This window comes from Myotis myotis, unplaced genomic scaffold, assembly GCF_014108235.1.
Source record: "Myotis myotis isolate mMyoMyo1 unplaced genomic scaffold, mMyoMyo1.p scaffold_m19_p_9, whole genome shotgun sequence".
Taxonomy (NCBI): Eukaryota; Metazoa; Chordata; class Mammalia; order Chiroptera; family Vespertilionidae; genus Myotis; species Myotis myotis.
The window spans coordinates 59,556,505-59,577,732 of NW_023416401.1; the positions used below are offsets into that span (position 1 = coordinate 59,556,505).

Below are 21,228 nucleotides of genomic sequence, written 5' to 3' on the forward strand. Positions count from 1 at the left end.
ACACTCGTCTTGTATGCTTGTTTCCTCCATCTCCTTTCCGAAAACTGACTTCTGCGCATGGGCCACGAAGTTTCAATCGCACTGTACATGACCGCCCGCATGTGGTATTTTGTGGAAGAGCCACACTCAAAGGGCCAAAGAGCCGCGTGTGGCTCGCGAGCCGCAGTTTGCCAACCACTGCCTTAGAGAAAAGAGTAAATAGGAACAGTTTTCATTTGGGGGGCATCTGGTCAGGAGGCCCTTAAAGGGACCCTGATATCTCAGGGAGTAGGTAATCTCATTCTTCCAGGCTTTATTGTTGAACTTCACCAGTCTGAGCCAGAGGGGAGTCCAAGTAGGCCAGCAGTCTAAGGACAGACAACTCTTTAGGCAGGAGGGCTGTACTGTGAATATAGGGCTGCCATGATTGGGGAAGCACAACCCCCATAATCTAAAAAGCTTGTCCCCTAGTTGGCCTTCCTTCCTCTAACTTTTCAGGCCCTGTGATCTTTACTACAAAGCAAACCATATGATTTTGATTCTAGCTCCTGGCTTACTGAGGGCTTCTCATGTCTCCAGTGGCAGGAAGTCCTCCAGCCTCTTTTTTTTCATTTAAACATATTTTTATTGATTTCAGAGAGGAAGGGATAGGAAGAGAGAGATAGAAAGATCAATGATGAGAATCATTGATCGGCTGTCTCTTGCATGCCCCCTACTGGGGATCGAGCCTGCAACCCAGGCATGTGCCCTTGAACGGAAGTAAGCCTGGGACCATTCAGTTCGCAGGATGAAGCTCTATCCACTGAGCCAACCAGCTAGGACGTTTTTTTCTTCCCTCCAGCCTCTTTAAGCAGCTGTTCTGGCATCTAAGAGAGGAAGCCAGCTTTTCTGAACTCTCACCAGCTGGACATTGTAGCCCCATGGAGAGCAATGCTCAGTGGAAACCAACACTCAGTAGAAGAAGGGTAATAAGAATGACTGTAAGGTGGGAAGACACTCCTGGGATTTATAGAGGCGGACTCCAGGTTGACACCTGTCCAAAGAATTGGCTTTCCCCTCCATTCTATCTCCCTGGATTTCCATCTGTGTCTCCCTGTGAGAGGACCCTTCTCTAGAGATGGGAGACTAGGATCTAGTCCAGTGATGGCGAACCTTTTGAGCTTGGCGTGTCAGCATTTTGAAAAACCCTAACTTAACTCTGGTGCCGTGTCACATATAGAAATTTTTTGATATTTGCAACCATAGTAAAACAAAGACTTATATTTTTGATATTTATTTTATATATTTAAATGCCATTTAACAAAGAAAAATCAACCAAAAAAATGAGTTCAGAGGTGACATGCGTCTCATAGGTTCGCCATCACTGATCTAGTCCTTCTGAAAAAGATGGGGGAAGGAAGTCTTGTCTGACATAAGGGACTACACAAAGCTTCTAATCCCAGAGATTGGTGTTTTAGTCACCAAGATGACTGTAGCCAGGTAAACTTCAGTGAGATTCACTGGAAGAAAATTCTGCGATTTGAGTGGTAGGCAAGGTGAAGGCTAGAGGAAGTCAGTCACTTCTCAGAAGGAATCAATGCTACTTTTCTAGGAAAGGGGAGAAGAGATGGTGATAGACTAAGAAAAACCTTAATCATTTTATTTACTTATATAAAGCTTTATAATATTTAGTCATTTGTTTTTGTCTCTGGGCCTGTGCATGTGCTGACTTTTCCACTTGAATTTTTTTTTTTTTTTTAGCAGATCCCCATATGGCCATCTCTTTCTCATTTTCCAGATTTCAAATGTCTCCTCCTTAGAAAGGATTTCCTGACAAACTCTTTTATGTGATTCCCACCTCACTCCCTATCATATCACTTTATTCTCTTCTGAGAATTTATTATTACTTGAAACTATTTTGTTTGCTTATTTGTTTTGGTCTAATTATCCAACCATAATGTAATTTCCATAAAAATATCCCATCTATCTTGTTCACTGTTATACCTTCTATGCCTAAAATAGTGCCAGTAGAACAGTGAGGGTTCAATAAATAAATGCTGAATGAGGGGATATATGAGTGGAGTGTTGGGAAAACTAGCCAAAGAAAGCTAGGTAAAATTGGAATGGGCTGCATAAGGCCAGAAAGAAAAGAAATAATCAGGAGAGGAAATTGAGACCAGTAACCAAAATCTTCTGTGAAGTGGAAATAAGTGAAAATTGAAAAAAAAGAAAAAGAAACCAACACATTTTGTTTGATACCTTCCAGCTTTCATCATATTCAACAAACCTTTGTTATGTACTTACGTGTGCCCAGCATTATGTTAAGAGCTGCAGGGACACAGTTGAATAAAGTCAGAGGTTGAAGAGGATGGGAGAGGAAGTAAAGTTAGGAGTTGCTTTCTCCTGAGTTCTCAAGCCATTCAGTGAGTTCACCATCTATTAAGGAGACATAAAAAACAGCTAGGTAACAAGGGGACAAGGACTATGAGTGTTGGTAAATTTCAATAAGAGGAACATGACAGGGGAAACTACAGAGGAGATGACATTTAATTTTGGCCTTGAAGATAAGTAAAGAGTTCATCAGGGGGAGAGGGAGAGTATTCCAGGCAAGGAAATAGCATAAGCTAAGGCATAGAGCATGTCAAACTCGCAGCCTGTGGGCTACATGCGGCCCACAATGAAAAATTTTTAGCTCAGCCAATATAACAGTATGTAAGAAACGTTTTTAAAAAAATTTAGTAACTTAATTTTTAAAATATCCTGTTATACATAATTATTGACTGATTACTACAACTAATGACTGATTACTATACTTGTGTTGCATTCATTTCCCTTACACACCTTACACGCACCATTTTTTTCTTTTTTTCATTAAATCTTTATTGTTCAGATTATTACAGATATTCAGCATACTGAAAGAGACACAGGTTTTAAAAACCTGAAAAAATGTGGTCATCCTGATTTTGGCCATTTTTCACAACTTTCGGTTTTTAAAGTATAGTTTTCATAACACTACGGTATTTATGTTGTCAGAGGCATATTATTGTTATTTTTAAATAAATAAATATTTAAACAGTTTCCCATTCTCAACTTCTAATATGGTAAATATTACTAGATAAAACTCACATAAACAAAAGCTCTTTGGGATCTTCAAATTTTGCAGAGTATATAGAGGTCCTGAGACTAAAAGTTTAAAAATTTAAAGAAGGCAGGAAGCAGGTCTTATACATTTGTTTTTTGCTTTTTAAAAATTAAATCTTAAAAAAAGACTGTAATACTTTATTGTTGAAAGCATTACATATATCCCCCTTTCCCCCCATTGACCTCTTCTAGCCCACCCCCCCTCCCCTCTTATACCTCTTTGAATCTCCATTGCCATGCACCTTGCAAGATTTCAATAAATGTGAATTGATTGTGAAAATGTGGGAATTTGGAGCGTAGATGACAATAAGTGAAAGTAATTTTTGAAGGGGAATGTTTTGTCATCATCTTAAATGTTACCTTTTTTATTTTCTAGATACAACTTCCTAGCTATACCTTACCTGTTTCTTCTGCTGAATGTTCATGGGTAAAATAAAAAATGAATGCAAAAATAACACTTTATTAAACCTGAGGGAGCACTTCAACTGTCAAGATAGGGGAGAAGATACGATTCAGAAAAGTTTGAACCCTACAAAAAGTTTACTGGGAATGTTAATTTGCAGAAACCCCCATCACAGAATGAGAGAGCTTTAGTTAGGAGGGAAAACAGTGTCATAAAAAATGCCCAAGATTGCCCTAACCGATTTGGCTCAGTGGATAGAGTGTTGGCCTGTGGACTGAAGGGTTCCAGGTTCGCTTCCGGTCAAGGGCATGTACCTTGGTTGCAGGCACATCCCCAGTGGGGGGTGTGCAGGAGGCAGCTGATCGATGTTTCTCTCTCATTGATGTTTCTAACTCTTTATCCCTTTCCCTTCCTCTCTGTAAAAAATCACTAAAATATATTTTTTTAAAATGCCCAAGATTAAGGAGAAACAGCTGCATTAAAAAGCACAAACTATTTGGCTTTAATTGCATAGAAGATAATTGGCCCCAACTGGTTTGTGAAAGATTCATAAACAAAAGAACACGGGGGGGGGGGGGGGAGAGAGGGGGAGACCAAAATAATGGTGCAAGAACTGTTAAAGCAAGACAATGAGATTCATTTCAACCTACATTATTCCTTAAGGCACACTGTCTGCAAACTAGGAAAAACTTTCAATTAAAGTTTTCTGAACCTGCCTTGGAGCTTTATTTAAGAAGCTGTAAATATATGAGATTTTTTTAAATGGTCTTAAATAAAATTTTAATTCTTGTCCTTATCAGAGTTTTATATTTCCCTATTCTTTGACCTAAGATCTCATCAATTGGGTGTGAGTTTCTGAAAACACCTAAAATCTTTGCTCAGTTTTAACTTACAGTCTTAAATTAAATTGACTGAATCAAAGCCTTTCTCTAAAATCCCATTTTCAACATAAGTCTATACCTAAACTATAATTTAGGAGAAAAAGCAGAATAAATTTATTTAAACACCTAGAGAGACTTACCACCAGAGCACTCTTGCTGAAAGAACTATTAAGGAATATACTCAAACAGAAAGGACATAGGTAAGTTCAAAAACCAATGGTGAAAAAAAGCTGTTTAAATGTTGATAAATCATGCAAGTTTATGAGACTAACATACCCTTTAAGCTAAAATCCAACAAGGACAGTAAGAGAAGAAAAAAATTTACAGGTCAAGCTCATCCATGAATACAGTCACAAAAATCCCAAATAAATTTAACAAATCAAATTCAATTTTATAATCTAGGATTTTATCACAGGAATGGTTCAACCTTAGAAACTTTATTAATGTAACTCAAAACTGTATATATAACCATGTCAACATGTATCCAAAAAAAATTAAACAAAATTCAATACTGACTTATGATTCTAATCACCTATCTGCCTTTGTGTAAACACAATCTTGAACCTTTGGGGAAACTATATATCAGTGAGACACATGCAACCTTGGAGGCTTACATGGAAATGGGGGCATAACCTCATAATCTTTCTTTTTTTATTTTATTTTATTGTATTTTATTTTTTCTATTTTATTTATGTAATTAATTTATTTATTTTATTATTTTATTTTATAGTTTAAAGTATTACAGATAGTAGTACATATGTCTCCTTCCCCCCGCAACTGACCTTCCCTCGGCCTCCCCTACCCACCTGCCCTCACCCCACCCCCCCAGTGTCTTGTGTCCATTGATTATACTTATATGCATGCATACAAGTCCTTTGGTTGATCTCTTACCTCCCCCACCAACACTCCCCAGCCCTCCCACTGTAATTTGACAGTCTGTTTGCTTCTCTGCCTCTGTATCTATCTTTTTGTTCATCCAGTTATAATGTTCTTTATTATCCATAAATGAGTGAGATCATGTGGTGTTTTTCTTTCACTTCCTGGCCTATTTCACTTAGCATAATGCTCTCCAGTTACATCTATGCTGCTGCAAATGGTAAGAATTCCTTCTTTTTTTTAGCAGCGTAATATTCCATTGTGTAGACATACCACAGTTTTCTAATCCACTCATCTGTTGAGGGGCATTTAGGCTGTTTCCAAATCTTGGCTATTGTAAATTGTGCTGCTATGAACATAGGGGTGCATATATCCTTTCTGATTGGTGTTTCTGTTTTCTTGGGATATATTCCTAGAAGTGGTATTACTGGGTCAAATGGCAGTTCCATTTTTAAATTTTTGAGGAAACGCCATACTGTTTTCCACAATGGCTGCACCAGTCTACTTTCCCACCAGCAGTGAAGAAGGGCTCCTTTTTCTCTGCATCCTCTCCAGCACTTGTCATTTGTTGATGATAGCCATTCTGACAGCTGTGAGGTGGTACCTCATTGTCATTTTGATTTGCATCTCTCAGATGATTAGTGACTTTGAGCATGTCTTCATGTGTCTCTTAGCTTTCTGAGTGTCCTCTTTCAAAAGGTTCTATTTAGGTCCTTTGCCCATTTTTTGATTGGATTGTTTATTTTCCTTTTGTTGAGTTGTATGAGTTCCCTGTAAATGTTGGAGATTAAACCCTTATCGGAGATAACATTGGGAAATATGTTCTCCCATGCAGTGGGCTTTCTTGTTGCTTTGTTGGTTTCTTTTGCTGTGCAGAAGCTTTTTATTTTGATGTAATCCTATTTGTTTATTTTCTCCTTAGTCTCTCTTGCCCTAGGATCTGTGTCTGTAAAGATATTGCTATGACATATGTCTGCAATTTTGCTGCCTATGGAGTCTTGTAGGATTTTTATGGTTTCCCGTCTTTTTTTTTTTTTAATTAAATCTTTATTGTTCAGATTATTACATTTGTTCCTCTTTTTCCCCCCATAACTCCCCTCCTCCCAGTTCCTACCCCACCCTCCGCCCTCACTCCCCACCCACTGTCCTCATCCATAGGTGCACGATATTTGTCCAGTCTCTTCCCGCATCTCCCACACCCCTTTCCCCTCCAAGAATAGTCAGTCCATTCCCTTTCTATGTCCCTGATTCTATTATGATCACCAGATTATTTATTCACTTGATTCTTAGATTCACTTGTTGATAGATGCATGTTTGTTGTTCATAATTTGTATCTTTACCTTTTTCTTCTTCTTCCTCTTCTTAAAGGATACCTTTCAGCATTTCATATAATGCTGGTTTGGTGGTGATGAACTCCTTTAGCTTTTCCTTATCTGTGAAGCTCTTTATCTGACCTTCAGTTTTGAATGGTAGCTTTGCTGGATAAAGTAATCTTGGTTGCAGGTTCTTGCTATTCATCACTTTGAATATTTCTTGCCATTCCCTTCTGGCCTGCATAGTTTCTGTTGAGAAATCAGCTGACAGTCATATGGGTAGTCCCTTGTAGGTAACTGAGTTTCTTTCTCTTGCTGCTTTTAAGATTCTCTCTTTGTCTTTTGCTCTTGGCATTTTAATTATGATGTGTCTTGGTGTGGTCCTCTTTGGATTCCTTTTGTTTGGGGTTCTCTGCCCTTCCTGGACTTGTAAGTCTATTTCTTTCACCAGGTAGGGGAAGTTTTCTGTCATTATTTCTTCAAATAGGTTTTCAATATCTTGCTCTCTCTCATCTTCTGGCACCCCTATAATTCTGATGTTGGTACGCTTGAAGCTGTCCCAGAGGCTCCTTACACTATCCTCGCATTTTTGGATTCTTTTTTCATTTTGCTTTTCCGGTTGGGTGTTTTTTGCTTCCTCGCATTTCAAATCATTGACTTGATTCTTGCGCTCCTCTGGTCTGCTGTCGGGAGTCTGTATAATATTCGTTATTTCAGTCCGTGTATGCTTAATTTCTAGTTGGTTCCCCAATATAAGATCGAGGGTCTCATTAGTTTTCTTGTAGATCTCATTAAGTTTATCGGCGGCTTCTAAACAGTTCTTGAGAGACCTTAAAAGTGTGGTTCTGAACTCTATATCTTCCATTGACAATTTTGTCCTGTTTCTTTGTCTCCGCATTTTGTTATGCTTCCTTGGTGCACCCCCTAGTGGTCTTTGTGCGCAGTCTTATAGTTAAATCTTGATTGTTGTAGCTAATTCCAGGGAGGGTTTGACCTCCAGGCCAAGTGGCTATGAGAATCAGCTGTGTCAGCAGTGAGAGAACTTCTGTCCTCTAGGGAGGTGCTAATCTAGCCTTTGCCTGAGGCTATCCAGCAAAAGCCTCTGTGCAGGGCTTGGGTGGGGCGGGTCGCACAGGATCAACAGGGTGGGCCGGAGAGGGCAGTTTTGCCGGCTTTCAGTCCTGTCCCCAGGGGCTCTGCCTCTCTGAGTCCCAGCACCTGCTGCAAAGCTCGGAGAGAAAGCTGCACTCGCTCTGACCGAAGCCAGACAGTCCCTCTTCTCCCGTTTGAGTCTGGGTCCCTAAAGACTCGCCCGGATCTGGAGCTCAGAGTCTGCGACTCCCTCCGGATTGAAAACGCCAACCGCGCCCTCTGCCGCCAGCCCGCTCGGGCACTCCGCACCTCAGAAATTGACTTCAGCACTGCGCCTCCTCTGAGTGTCCGTATGCGTTTCTCTTTCCTCCTAGTTGTAGGACTTCCACTCAGCCAGCGTTCCTGTGGTTCTGGGTGATGTCCCTTCCGTTTTTTGGTTTCACTTTTGAAGTAGTTGTTCAAAGCAGCAAACTCCGGCGTTAACCTATGCCGCCATCTTGGTTCTCCTCTAGACAGTTCTTAAGAGACCTTAAAAGTGTGGTTCTGAACTCAATATCCTCCATTGACAGTTTTGTCCTGTTTCTTTGTCTCCGCATTTTTTATGCTTTCTTGGTGCACCCCCTAGTGGTCTTTGTGAGCAGTCTTGTTGTAGTTAAGCCTTGATTGTTGTCGGCAATACCGGGGGTTATTTGACCTCCAGGCTAACTGGCTATGAGAGTCTACTGTGTCTTGGTTTCCCGTCTTATATTCAAGTCCTTTAGCCATTTTGAGTTTGCTTTTGTATATGGTGTAAGTTGGTGATCTAGTTTCATTTTTTTTTTGCAAGTATCTGACCAAATTTCCCAGCACCATTTATTAAAGAGGCATTTATTCTATGACCTTGCCTCCTCTGTCGAATATTAATTGAGTATAATGGCTTGAGTCAATTTCTGGGTCCCCTATTCTGTTCCATTGATCTATATGTCTGTTCTTGTGCCAGTACCAGGCAGTTTTGAGAACCGTGGCTTGGTAATATAGTTTGACATCTGGTATTGTGATCCCTCCAACTTTTTTCTTCTTTCTCAGGATAGCTGTGCCTATTTGAGGTCTTTTTTTATTCCAGATGAACTTTTGGAGAGTTTGTTCTAGATCTTTGAAATAGGCCATTGGTATTTTAATAGGTATTGCACTGAATCTATAGATTGCTTTAGGTAGTATGGACATTTTAATGATGTTGATTCTACCAATCCATGAAGATGGTATGTTCTTCTATCTGTTTATGTCTTCCTCTATCTCTTTTTTCAATGTCCTGTAATTTTCTGAGTACAGATCTTTTACGTCCCTGGTTAAGTTTATTCCTAGGTATCTTAATTTTTTGTGTGCAATGGTAAATGGGATTGTTTTTTTCATTTCTCTTTCTGTGAGTTCATTATTGGTGTATAAAAAGGCCATAGATTTCTGGGTGTTAATTTTGTATCCTGCTACATTGCCAAATTCATTTATTAGGTCTAGTAGTTTTTTGATGGAGTCTTTGGGGCTTTCTATGTATAATATCATGTTATCTGCAAATAAGGACCATTTTACTTCTTTTCCAATTTGGATGCCTTTTATTTTTTCTTCTTGTCTAGTCACTATGGCTAGTACTTCTAGCACTATGTCGAACAGGAGTGGTGAAAATGGGCATCCTTGTCTTGTTCCTGTTCTTAGGGGAAATGGATTTAATTTTTGCCCATTGAGTATGATGTTGGCTGTAGGTTTGTCATATAGGGCTTTTATTATGTTGAGGTATGATCCCTCTATTCCCACTTTGCTGAGAGTTTTTATCAAGAAAGGGTGTTGGATTTTGTCAAATGCTTTTTCTGCATCAATTGATATGATTATGTGATTTCTGTCTCTCAGTTTGTTTATGTGATGTACCACATTTATTGATTTGCGGATATTGAACCATCCTTGCATCCCTGGAATATATCCCACTTGGTCATGGTGTATGATCTTTCTAATGTATTGCTGAATCCAATTTGCTAGGATTTTGTTGAGGATTTTAGCATCTAAGTTCATCAAGGATATTGGCCTGTAGTTCTCTTTTTTTGTGGTATCTTTACCTGATTTTGGGATTAGGGTAATGCTGGCTTCATAGAAAGAATCTGGAAGTGTGCCTTCCTCTTGAATTTTTTGGAATAGTCTGAGGAGGATAGGTTTTAGTTCTTCTTTGAATGCTTGGTAGAACTTCCCTGTAAAGCCATCTGGACCAGGGCTTTTGTTTGCTGGAAGATTTTTGATTGCTGTTTCAATTTCTTCAGTAGTTATTGACCTATTCAGGTTTTTTGACTCTTCTTGGTTGAGTTTTGAGAGCTTGTATTTTTCTAAGATATATCCATTTCATCTAGGTTGTCCATTTTGTTGAAAACCTCATAATTTTTCAATGATTAAAGTAGACAGATCTTTTGTGTAACCAAGAATTTATTTAGCATGATAATGGTTTGTGATTATGTTTTTTATCACTTAGTGATAAATACCAAAATATTTACAGATGAAACAATGATAAATAATAATATATAATAGAACTGATTTAATAATAATTCAGTGGCACAGGCTATAGTAGATACAGAAGAGAACATGAGGTGTTAAAGCTGTGTGATGGATATGGTGAGATTCATGACACTAGTTTCTCTATTTTTTGTATAGCATTGATATTTTTTGTAATAAAAGCTTTTAAAAACCCACCTGGAACATCTGTAAAGTATTTCTTTATTTATTTTTGTTGTTAATCCTTACCCAAGGGTATATTTTTCATTGATTTTTGTTGTTGTTGTTGTTGTTAATCCTCACCAGAGGATATTTTTTCCATTGATTTTGTAGAGAGAGTGGAAGGGAGGGGGAAAGACAGAGAGAAACATCGATGTGAGAGAGACACATTGATTGGTTGCCCCCTGCATGTACCCCGACCAGGGTAGGGGATCAAACCTGTAACCCAGGTATGTGCCCTTGACTTAGAATCAAACCTGTGACCCTAACCAGTGAGCACATAGGCCAGGGCATCTGTAAAGTATTTAGATTTCAGGTACCACCCCAGAGACATGGGATCCAAGAAACTACAATGTTAACAAACTCCTCCATCCTCACCTGTACCTAACCCCTAACATCTCAACTCCCACATGCAATTGTTCTTCAGACCACACTCTGAGAAATACTCAGTTTTCATTTCAAGTGATAGTTTGAAATGGAGATGTTCTTCATTATAGATAGTTGCTTGTTATTAAACTTTAAAAAAATGTTTTCATTGATTCCAAAGAGGGAGGAGATAGAAACATCAATGCTGTGGGAGCATCTTGCACACCCCCTACTGGGATCCAGCCTGCAACATGGGCAAGTGCCCTGATTGGGAATTGAACCGTGACCCCCTGGTTCATAGGTCAATGCTCTACCACTGAGCCACACTGGCCAGGCTTGTTTTGATTTTAAAATAACACCCCTGGAGAAATCACCACTGCCTTCCAAAATGACTGAATATGTTCACTGTAGATCTCTCCAGAGGTAATTAAATTTCCAAGAAATATGTCAATGAACATATTTAGATTACATTTAATTCACTGCCACTATACATAGTGAGGTTCAAATCGGGATTTGAGGAAAACACAGAAGTTTTGGCTATTTTAATTACCTTCTCTGTATTTCTGAAATATGTAACACCTGCTCTTGTGCCCTCTTCACATTTTGCCCTCCGATATACCACCTTATTCAGTTTCCCCCTACCGAGAAAATCCCATGCCCAGAATCTAAGACGGGTCCATCCAGAGTCTGAGCACATGTTTTTTTACAAAAGAAAAGGACTACTAGGATATATTTTCTCCAATTTTTCAACTCTGATTTAAAGGCTTCAGCAGATAAAATCTTCAGAAGATCAGAGTGCATCATTTTGAATATGAGTAGTTATGCCTCATATCACCTTTCCCTTTCTCTTCATGCACCCTGCCCACCCAATCTGCCTACTTTTTTTAACCTTTTGGTTAGTCCTCACCAGAGGACATTTTTTCCATTACTTTTTCAGAGAGAGTGACAGGGAGGGAAGGAGGGAGTGGGAAAGAGAGAGGAACATTGATGTAAGAGATACATCAACTGGCTGCCTCCTGCACAGGGCCTTACTGAGGGCAGGGGAAAAACCTGCAACCCAGATGTGTGCCCTTGACTGGGAATTGAACCTGAGACCCTTCGGTCCAGAGGTCAAGGCTCTAACCACTGAGCAGAACCAGCTAGGGCTGACTCCTACTTTTAAAAATATATATAGGTCAATGCCCAACCACTGAGCCACGCTGGCCGGGCTGCCTCCTACTTTTAAGAACAAAACAGCCCTAGCTGGTTTGGCTCGGTGGATATATATATATAAATATAAATATATATATATAAATATATTTTATTAATTTTTATAAATTTTATAATTTTATAAATATATATAAATATATATAAATATATATATAAATATTTATATATAAATATATATAAATATAAATAAAAAATATATATTTTTATTGATTTTTTTACAGAGAGGAAGGGAGAAGGATAGAGTGTTAGAAACATCGATGAGAGAGAAACATCGATCAGCTGCCTCCTGCACACCCCCTCCTAGGGATGTGCCCGCAACCAAGGTACATGCCCTTGACCAGAATCGAACCTGGGACCCTTCAGTCCGCAGGCCGACGCTCTATCCACTGAGCCAAACTGGTCAGGGCAAAATATATATATTTTTAAAAAGAACAAAACAGAACCCTCTAGTAGTTAACTCCCCTAAACTCTTTCTATCTGTTCTACCCCTTTCCTTCAACCTCACTAAAAGAGGAATTTCGCTCCCCAGCACTCTTCCATTAGACTTCCTGGTTACACCTTGCCCCATCTTTTCTCTCTCTGCTAAACTTACCTTCTCTGCAGAAGTAGGACATTTCGGCTAAGTTCTTCAGTCTTGTAAAAACATGTGTGTATTTGCATATGCCTAATAAAAATTTCTGGCTATATCCTTTCTAGCTCAGTGAATAGAGCATTGCCCTGTGGACTGAAGGGTTCCAGGTTCGAGTTCAGTCAAGGGCACATGCCTTAGTTGTGGGCTCAATCCCCAGCAGGGGGCAGCTGACGAATGATTCTCATCATTGATGTTTCTATTTCTCTCTCCCTCCCTTCCTCTCTGAAATCAATAAAAATATATTTTAAAAACTTTTAGATGGTTTGCATTTTTTATTTCTGCATTGTTTCATTTTTAATGAAGATTTATTTATTTCCTTTATGCCAGAAAAATAATATAAATTTCCATTTTGAAAAACCTGAAACAACAAAAGTCAAGTCCATGTTTGGGGTTGAATGACTGAACCAATTGATGTGTTTTTCTCACATCGATATTTCTCTCTGTCTTTCCCTCTCTCTAAAAATCAATGGAAAAATATCCTCTGGTGAAGATAAAAAAAAAAAAAAAGTGTCAGAACCAGAAAGTTCAGAGGTAAAATTCCACTTTCATGAGGCTTATGTGGAAACAGCCTAGGTCAGGGAATTCCAGTACCTGTTTTCAAGTCCTACTATTATCATTTCTTGGTTGGTTGATGTTAGGTAAGTTAAATTTTCTGACTTTATGTTTCTTCATTATTAACATGGTGGTAATCATCCCTACACAGCCTATCTTATTTGTAATGACCAAGTAAGATAATTGATATAAATGTACTAATATACATCAATATATATCATTTATCATTAACTCTATTACAATAGGCAGAGTCAAATATATTTTGAGAGGCAGTGTAAGAGAATAGAAAGAGTATGAGCTTCAGAGTCACACAGACCTGGACTTGAATTCCATCTCCGTCATTCATTGTGTGATCCTGGGTGACTTCACCTCTCTGAGCTTCAAATTCCTGTTTATAAAATGAGTATAATATTATTAACCTGACAAGACTGTTGTGAGGATTAAATGAGGTAATGCATGCAACACATCTGCTGTCGGGCCTGACTCTTAGTACATACTCAGCAGATATTAATTCTTCCCCTTATTCTAACAAGTTGGGATCAGTTTTCTTATGCTCACATGAAAATCCTGAGCTTGTATTTCCTCAATTAATGCTAAACCACATTAGTAATTACCATCTTAGGTCATCAATAGTCCTCAAAAAGGGTGTTTACTTGCTGCTTTCTTGGGACCAAATTATAAGGTGAGCAGTTCAAATTGAAAGAGTTCAGCATACATATGTCCTTTGAAGTGGTAACAAGTTATTGCTGAGACATCTTTAAAAGTATTCTGTTACAAAATAAGACGCGAAACTTATAATGAATATTAAAAAATATCAGAGTCACTGGAATACTGGAAAAACAATATTCAAAAAAATTATCTTAAAAGTTTTTGATTGTTGCTATCTCTTCTATTCGAAGCTCACACACACAAAAAAACCCAGAAGCTGGACAGGCTTTATTATTCTGTTTAAAGATAAAGAAACTAAGGCATGAGAAGAAAAAAAAAGAGTGACTTGGTCAAGATTCATCAGTCATCAAGAAACAACCAAGAACTCCACCTTGATCTTTTGACTCCCCATTCAGTGCTTTTAAAAACAAGATTTTGGTTAAATACACATAACATAGAAGTATTCATCTATGACCAAATATGAGTTGCTTCTACCTCTTGGCTACTGTGAATAATGCTGCTATGAACATGGGTGTACAAATATCCCTTAAAGACCCTGATTTCAATTCTTTTGGATATATACTTAGAATTGGAATTGCTAATTCATATGGTAATTCTATTTTTAACTTTTTGAGGAACCACCATACTGTTAGGAGGATCAGCCATACATAGTGGCTGCACCATTTTACACTTCCACCAACAGTGCACAAGGATTCTAATTTCTCCACATTCTTGCTAGCACTTATCATTTCCTACTTTATGTTTTTGTTCTAATAGCCCTCCTAATGGATGTGAAGGGCAGTATCTCATTGTGGTTTTCTTAAGAGTTTTGAAGTCTTCTGTAGAGATGCCAAAACACTAAGTAAACCTGGGTAACATCACCAACAGTTTAAAGCATTAAGATGCTACTAGATTTAATAATACACTGTAGGAGGCAACAGTACACAGTCCTTGCCTTCAAGGATTTTATAATCTAGCTGAAAAGAAAGGATACATGCATTTAAAAATAAATAATGATGCAAGATAACATAGTCAAAATGATAAGTATTACATGAAGACAGAGAAGGATAAAATTATAGTAGGCTGGCTAATTAGAAAAGGCCTTAAAGAGCAATTTTAAAAGAAAGGGTTTAAATCAGTGATGGTGAACCTATGACACGCGTGTCAGAGGTGACACGCGAACTCATTTTTTTGGTTGATTTTTCTTTGTTAAATGGCATTTAAATATATAAAATAAATATCAAAAATATAAGTCTTTGTTTTACTATGGTTGCAAATATCAAAAAATTTCTATATGTGACACGGCACCAGAGTTAAGTTAGGGTTTTTCAAAATGCTGACACGCCGAGCTCAAAAGGTTCGCCATCACTGGTTTAAATTATCCAAAAGAAGAGGAGGAAATTAATTTTTTTATTTCAAGTATTAGTCAATGCATTCTTTCAACATTTATGGGGCTCCTAATAAATTCTAAACACTGTGCTGAGATTGGGGGTTACCAAGTCTCTCAAGAGCAAGGCAGAAAGATGGGCAATGAGTAGTAACAATCCAAGGTACTGAGTATGTACACGGTGTGCTGAATCTCTTTTTTTTCTCTCCCCGCCCCCCCCCCTTTTTACACATTAACTTTTTTATTGTGGTAAAAACATATGACATGAAAGTTACCATCTTAACCATTTTTAAAAAAATTTTTTTATTTATTTCAGAGAGGAAGGGAGAGGGAGATAGAAACATCAATGATTAGAGAGAATCATTGATCTTGTTGGGGTGCATAGAGACCCCCCCGCCACATATTTGACTGCCTTCAGATATCTCTGGACCAAAACTCTCCTAGTTGTTCTCAGAGAAAATTTCCATATTGATTTATTTCCAGTGTGATTTTGTTTCTTCACTTTCAAGCCTGGGTAGTTAGCCTACTGGGTTCTCCCAGGGAGCCTGTTTTGTAAAGGCTCCTTAACAAGTCTTAGTATTTTTTGGTTATTGATTTCACTGCAGCTTCATGCATCTAGCTAATCTGGCTGGCAGTGTAGATAGCGCTTTATTTTGGTGAACACAATTATATTCCTTTTGTCATTCGTAAAGCAATGTGCCAGTGCTCTAGGCTCTGAGGGCTTCTGGCCAAGCCAAGAAGGCTGAGCCTCAGTTTGCACACATGGCAGTGGAGGCACTTTGAAGTGGATTGTCTGCATGTTGGCCATTAGAATAAAAAATTGGAAAAATAAAAACAAGAGAACCATTGATCAGCTGCCTCCTGCATGCCCCCTACTGGGGAGCGAGCCTGCAACCTGGGCGTGTGCCCTGACTGGGAATCAAACTGTGACCTCCTGGTTCATAGGTCCATGCTCAACCACTGAGCCACACCAGTCGAGCAATTTTACCATTTTTAAGCGTACAGTTCAGTAGTGTTAAGTACATCTATATTATTCATGCAACCACTCTCCAAAACTTTATCTTTTTGCAAAACTAAAGCTCTATACTCATTAAACACTAACTGCCCATCCTCTTCTCCCCCCAACTCTGGCAACCACCCTTCTACTTTCTGTTTCTATGAGAATGATTACTATAGATACCTCATATAAGTGAAATCATACATGAAGTTGTCTTTTTGTGACTGTCTTATTTCACTTAGTATAATGTCCTCAAAATTGAATCACTGCTTCCTAAGAGTCTACTAATCTATCAATAATACTATTATCACCTCATTTTACAGTGAATCATAAAAGGAGTATGTAAAGCACATTTTTTCCAGACTATATTCATGCCCAATTTTTTCAAATGGAATATAGCTAGGAAGTTTGCCATTCTCCCTTGGGAAGGAGGCTACATTTAAGAAGATAAGGCTGTTACAAGTTAGTATTTAGCTTTCATCTATCACCCATATGGGTTCTTACATTCACAAACATGTGCTAGGCACTAGGGAAGCAAAGAAAGATGAGTAAGGCACAGAATTCTGCCCTCCAGGATCTCAAAGGTAGCTATAATATATGATAAGGGCTATAATCTATACTAACAAAAGGGTAATATGCTAATTAGACCGGGCCGACCGGACATCTTCTGGACGTCCAACTTCCTTCTGGACAGTTAGGGGTGACCAGGCTGGCAGGGGACCAGTTAGGGGGCGATCAGGCCGGTAGGTAGAGTGGTTAGGGGCAATCAGACAGGCAGGCAGGCAAGCGGTTAGGAGCCAGCAGTCCGGATTGCAAGAAGGATGTCCACCTGCCAGTTTAGGCCCCATCCCTGTGGCAGCTGGACATCCCCCAAGGGGTCCCAGATTGGAGAGAGTGCAGACCGGGCTGAGGGACCAACCCCCCCCCCCCCCCCACCGCATGAATTTCGTGCACCAGGCCTCTAGTTGAGTAATGAAAGAAGACAAGTTGAAATGATTAGCTTTCCCCCCACACACAAACTAAGTAAATTATAGGCTTCTTTAAGTAACATCTAAGCTGGATCTTAAAGGATGGCAGAAGTTCATCAGATGGGAAGAGAAAGGAAAGACATTTCAGCCAGGGGACCAGCATGTTCAGGAGATTTAGTATAGTTATTTAGTGTAGCTGGAACTTAGAATATATGATGGGGAGTATTAAGAAAGGTAGAGAGTACAGTGCTGAGAAGCGCTGGAGAGGCAGACTGTGGATAGTTTTATTCTAAAAGTAACAGATAAATAACTGATTTTTAGGCAGAGGAACAGCATGATTGACTTTTTAAAGGAAACTGCAGGCCAGATGGAGAATGAACTGACGTTACAAAAAGCCAAGACCGTAACATCAGAGAAGGATGTCAGCTAGTTAACCAAATAGGGTCTCACAGATCCTGCTGGAGTTCAGGATCTCCTATTTGGCCTATAAGACAAGAAATCTGATTTTCCTAATGCTTCTAGCATGGAAATATACTTGAGGACTGACTCACAATATCTAATTCATAAAAGAATGTGGTATAAAGTATAATCCTAATTTACTAATACACATTCATTTATCAAACACCTATAAAGAACCTTTGTGTTAAGCATTATTCTAGGTTCTAGGGACACAGCTGTGATTAACCATTTCCTGCCCTCACAGAGTTACATTCTAGAGTTTAAAATATTTTTTCAGTGACTAAAATATTTGTGTTTGAACCTTGGCCAGTGTTGCTAAATGGTTAGAGAGTTGACCCTGGCACCAAAAGGTCTTGGGTTTGATTCCGGATCAAGGGCATGTACCTGGGTTGCAGATTCGGTTGGAGTATGTGCAGGAGGCAGCCAACCAGTCATCTCTCTCTCTCTCTCCCCCATCCCTCCCTTCCAAGTTCTCTGTAAAGCAATGGAAAAAATATCCTTAGGTGAAGATTAACAAAATATATATATTTGTGTTTGCTGTCCAGAGGATTTCCTTCCCGATATAAAGGTACCAGGGACTCTAAGTTGGTAATTAAAATGTTGTTTGGTGAATGATGAGAAAAAAAGAGAGGTGGATGATTTTATTCAGGAACCAGGTGAAGCCTAAGAAATTATTTATGTTAATAAATATCTTAACAATGTTCTTTGGGTTTACAATTTCTCAGTCCTGAACACGGCTGGATGAAAAAACATGGCCAAATCCTGGCAGATTCCTCCCTTACTGGGTTCCAGGTGAACATTTCAATTCTAACACATTCTTTCAGACATATTGGATTACAACTAATTTTAATTATGTTAGCTTCAGTCATTTTTACTATACATGACTAAATGAAGGCTCCAACTTCAACTATGTTACTGTAAGCAATCATGTTAAAATTTGGGGCACTACTGGATTTTTTCCCAGTAGTTCAACAAATATTTACCAAGTATCTAAGTGCCTGTGATGATACTAGGCTTTGTTACATGTTGGGAATATCAGACTGAACAAGACAGCTTGTACCTATCCTCAAGGAATTTACATACATTCTAGTAGTGAAGTGAGATTATGAAAATCACCACTAAACAACTGACCAATAAATTAATTGTGGTGTAATGAAGGAAAGGGGCAAGAGAATGTTATAATATCCAAGAGAGAGATGAAAAAATCACCAGGACTAGGCTAGTGGCATTGGAGATAGAAATGGTTGGATTTGAGATTTATTTTGAACATAGAATCAAGATTTGATAATGAACTGAATGAAGGTGAGGAAAAGGAAGGACTCAAGTTAACTCCTGGGTTTCTGACTTAAGCAATTGGGCAGGCAGTGCCCTTGAGATGAAGAAGACTTGCAAGAGGAAATACCCAGAGTTTTAAATACAGTAACTTTGAGATCTCAACTTGCAAATGTAGGTAAGTAGAGAAGTAGGCACTTGAATATGTGAGGTTGAAAGGTTTGGTTTGAAAATATGGATTTGGTAATCACTGACATAATGACAGTATTTGGAGATAGTATTTTCATTAGAGTATATATATAACCTAGTCAACTTGATTAGAAATGCTGATTCCTAAATCTCCTCAGTGACACATTTTCTCAGAAATCATTTCTACATATGACTAGTTAAGAATTCATTCCTACTAGTTTAGTTCTCAAAGGATAACTATTCAAGACTTCTTTGGGGGATCCTCACTATACTTTCTACTACATGAACCCAAAGACAAGTTCAATTTCAGAGTTACCAGTGCTTTTCATTAATATCTCAGTGACTTGCTTTTTTTTTTTTGTCTCTCACCAAAGCTAACTCTTAAAGGCCTCATATAATTAGGTGCTCATGGATCAAAAGGGTTGAATAGGTCTGGATTTCTATGCAGATTAGAATCTCTATTTAATTATGGTTTCTGTGAGTTAAATATCAATTACAAGGATGTATATACTTGCTTACCAAGTAGAAAGAGTACTGGACTAAGACTTATGAGATCTGAGTTGTAGTTCAAGTACTATAACTATTTAAGTCACAGCCCCTATAGGCCTGCTATGTTATGGGTCAAGTGAAGAGACTATGGAATATTTTAAAGACTATGAAAACACAAAAGTTAGTTTACAATTGAAGAATTATAACCCTTAGCTTACTATTGGGCAGCTGGAGATCTGGGGTGGGGCTGAGCATCAAGAATGGCCCAGAGTAAAGATTCCAGTAGTCTGTTTCTGGATTTCTCACTAATTTTTGTGCACTTCATAACTTGGCTTCTGTGTCTATAAAACAAGAACATCACAATGATTTAACTCACCATTACGGGAAGAAATTAATAAATGCTTATGTTTTGCAGAGATTCCTAGATGAAAGAGGTTAGAAAAATACAAATGATTTGTGTTGATGTTCCTATTAGCTTAGTGTAAGTAAGATCTATCTCCTGGAAAAGCTTAGCTTCCATTGCTTTGTGACTTGCCAATACCCCAGGGAATTTTGGCTTTTCCTGGGGAAAAAATTACTACCTTTGGGGAAATCTCTGAAGAAAGTCTTGCTGGTAGCCGGTTTAAGGAGGTCATGCCTGGTACCATGCTGTAAAGGAAAATAAATCTTTTCACAAAATTGATCAAGATAATTTGCTAATCATACCAGCATTTCCCAAACAGGGAATTACCTACCACAAGCCAAATCCTGTGCATTCTTTCCAGCACCCTCTTTTTTATTTTTAGTTTTGTTTGTTAATCCTCACCTGAGGATATTTTTCCATTGAGAGTGGAAAAGAGAGAAAAAGACAGAAACATTTATGTGAGAGAAACACATAGATTGGTTGCCTCTGGCCTGGGGAAGAGCCTGCAACCGAGGTACCAGCCCTTGACCGGAATCAAACCCGGGACCCTCTGGGACACAGGCCACGCTCTAACCACTGAGCCAATCTAGCTAGTGCTCAGCACCCTCTTTATGAGACGCCCACTGTTCCTCATGCTGTCTCCCCTTGCAGGAAACAAGCCCAACTTTGTTCAACTATAGGGGCGTTCGCGGTGGTCTTTGGTGGAGGGCATTAACACAGCGAGAGCTCCCTAAAGGGTAGATGCTACTATGCCTCAAGGGATCTTCGTGATGCACCCAGCGCGTTCAAGCAGAGACTTCATAAACAAGTGTTTTGAGGTTCCCGACCGTCCGCCTCTGGCCAGGCCGTTTCTCCTCTGGTACGTCTTTCCTCTTAGGTTTGCGACCTCCCGAGTTGAAATCCAACATGTTAGGTTAAATGTCCCATGAAGTAAAACACCCTCGTGAGGTGAGTACCTCCAGCTCCAATTTAGAATTCCTCAAACACTAAAACACCCCAAAGGGACACGGTACAGGTAATAGGAAAATTAAAGCCCCAACGGGTCCACATTACTGTTTTACCCCTCACCCTAACCCAGGAGAAATGGCCCTGAATTCACTGTACAAGCAGACGCTCTACTCCGCGAAAGGATTTGAAGGAAAAGTCACCACAGCCAAACCGAACCTTCCCGGAAGTCTTCCTCAGACGTCACGCACACGCAGGGGTCGCTGCGAGGCCGCCGCGCAATGCCCGCCTCCTCTAAGAGGACTACAAGTCCCGGCGTGCCTCG

At 39.0% G+C, this 21,228-nt stretch overlaps 1 protein-coding gene across 19 annotated transcripts in view; it reads right to left on the minus strand.

Moving 5' to 3' along the window:
- The window catches only part of LOC118663450 (agouti signaling protein), a 104,433-nt gene extending 83,240 nt beyond the window's left edge, over positions 1–21,193 (minus strand). For 3 of the 19 annotated variants that reach the window (XR_004970051.1, XR_004970050.1, XR_004970047.1), the window contains exons 1-4: positions 20,290–20,431; positions 20,137–20,203; positions 19,774–19,896; positions 13,463–13,534 (exon numbers count right to left, since the gene is read on the minus strand). Coding sequence is in view for 10 of the 19 variants with exons in the window: in XM_036323094.1 (XP_036178987.1) it covers positions 13,463–13,488 (26 nt within the window). In the remaining 9 variants the exon portion in view is untranslated. The other 16 variants (XR_004970049.1, XR_004970048.1, XM_036323098.1 and 13 more) reach the window with 13 other exon arrangements.
- Positions 21,194–21,228: the final 35 nt, after the last annotated feature.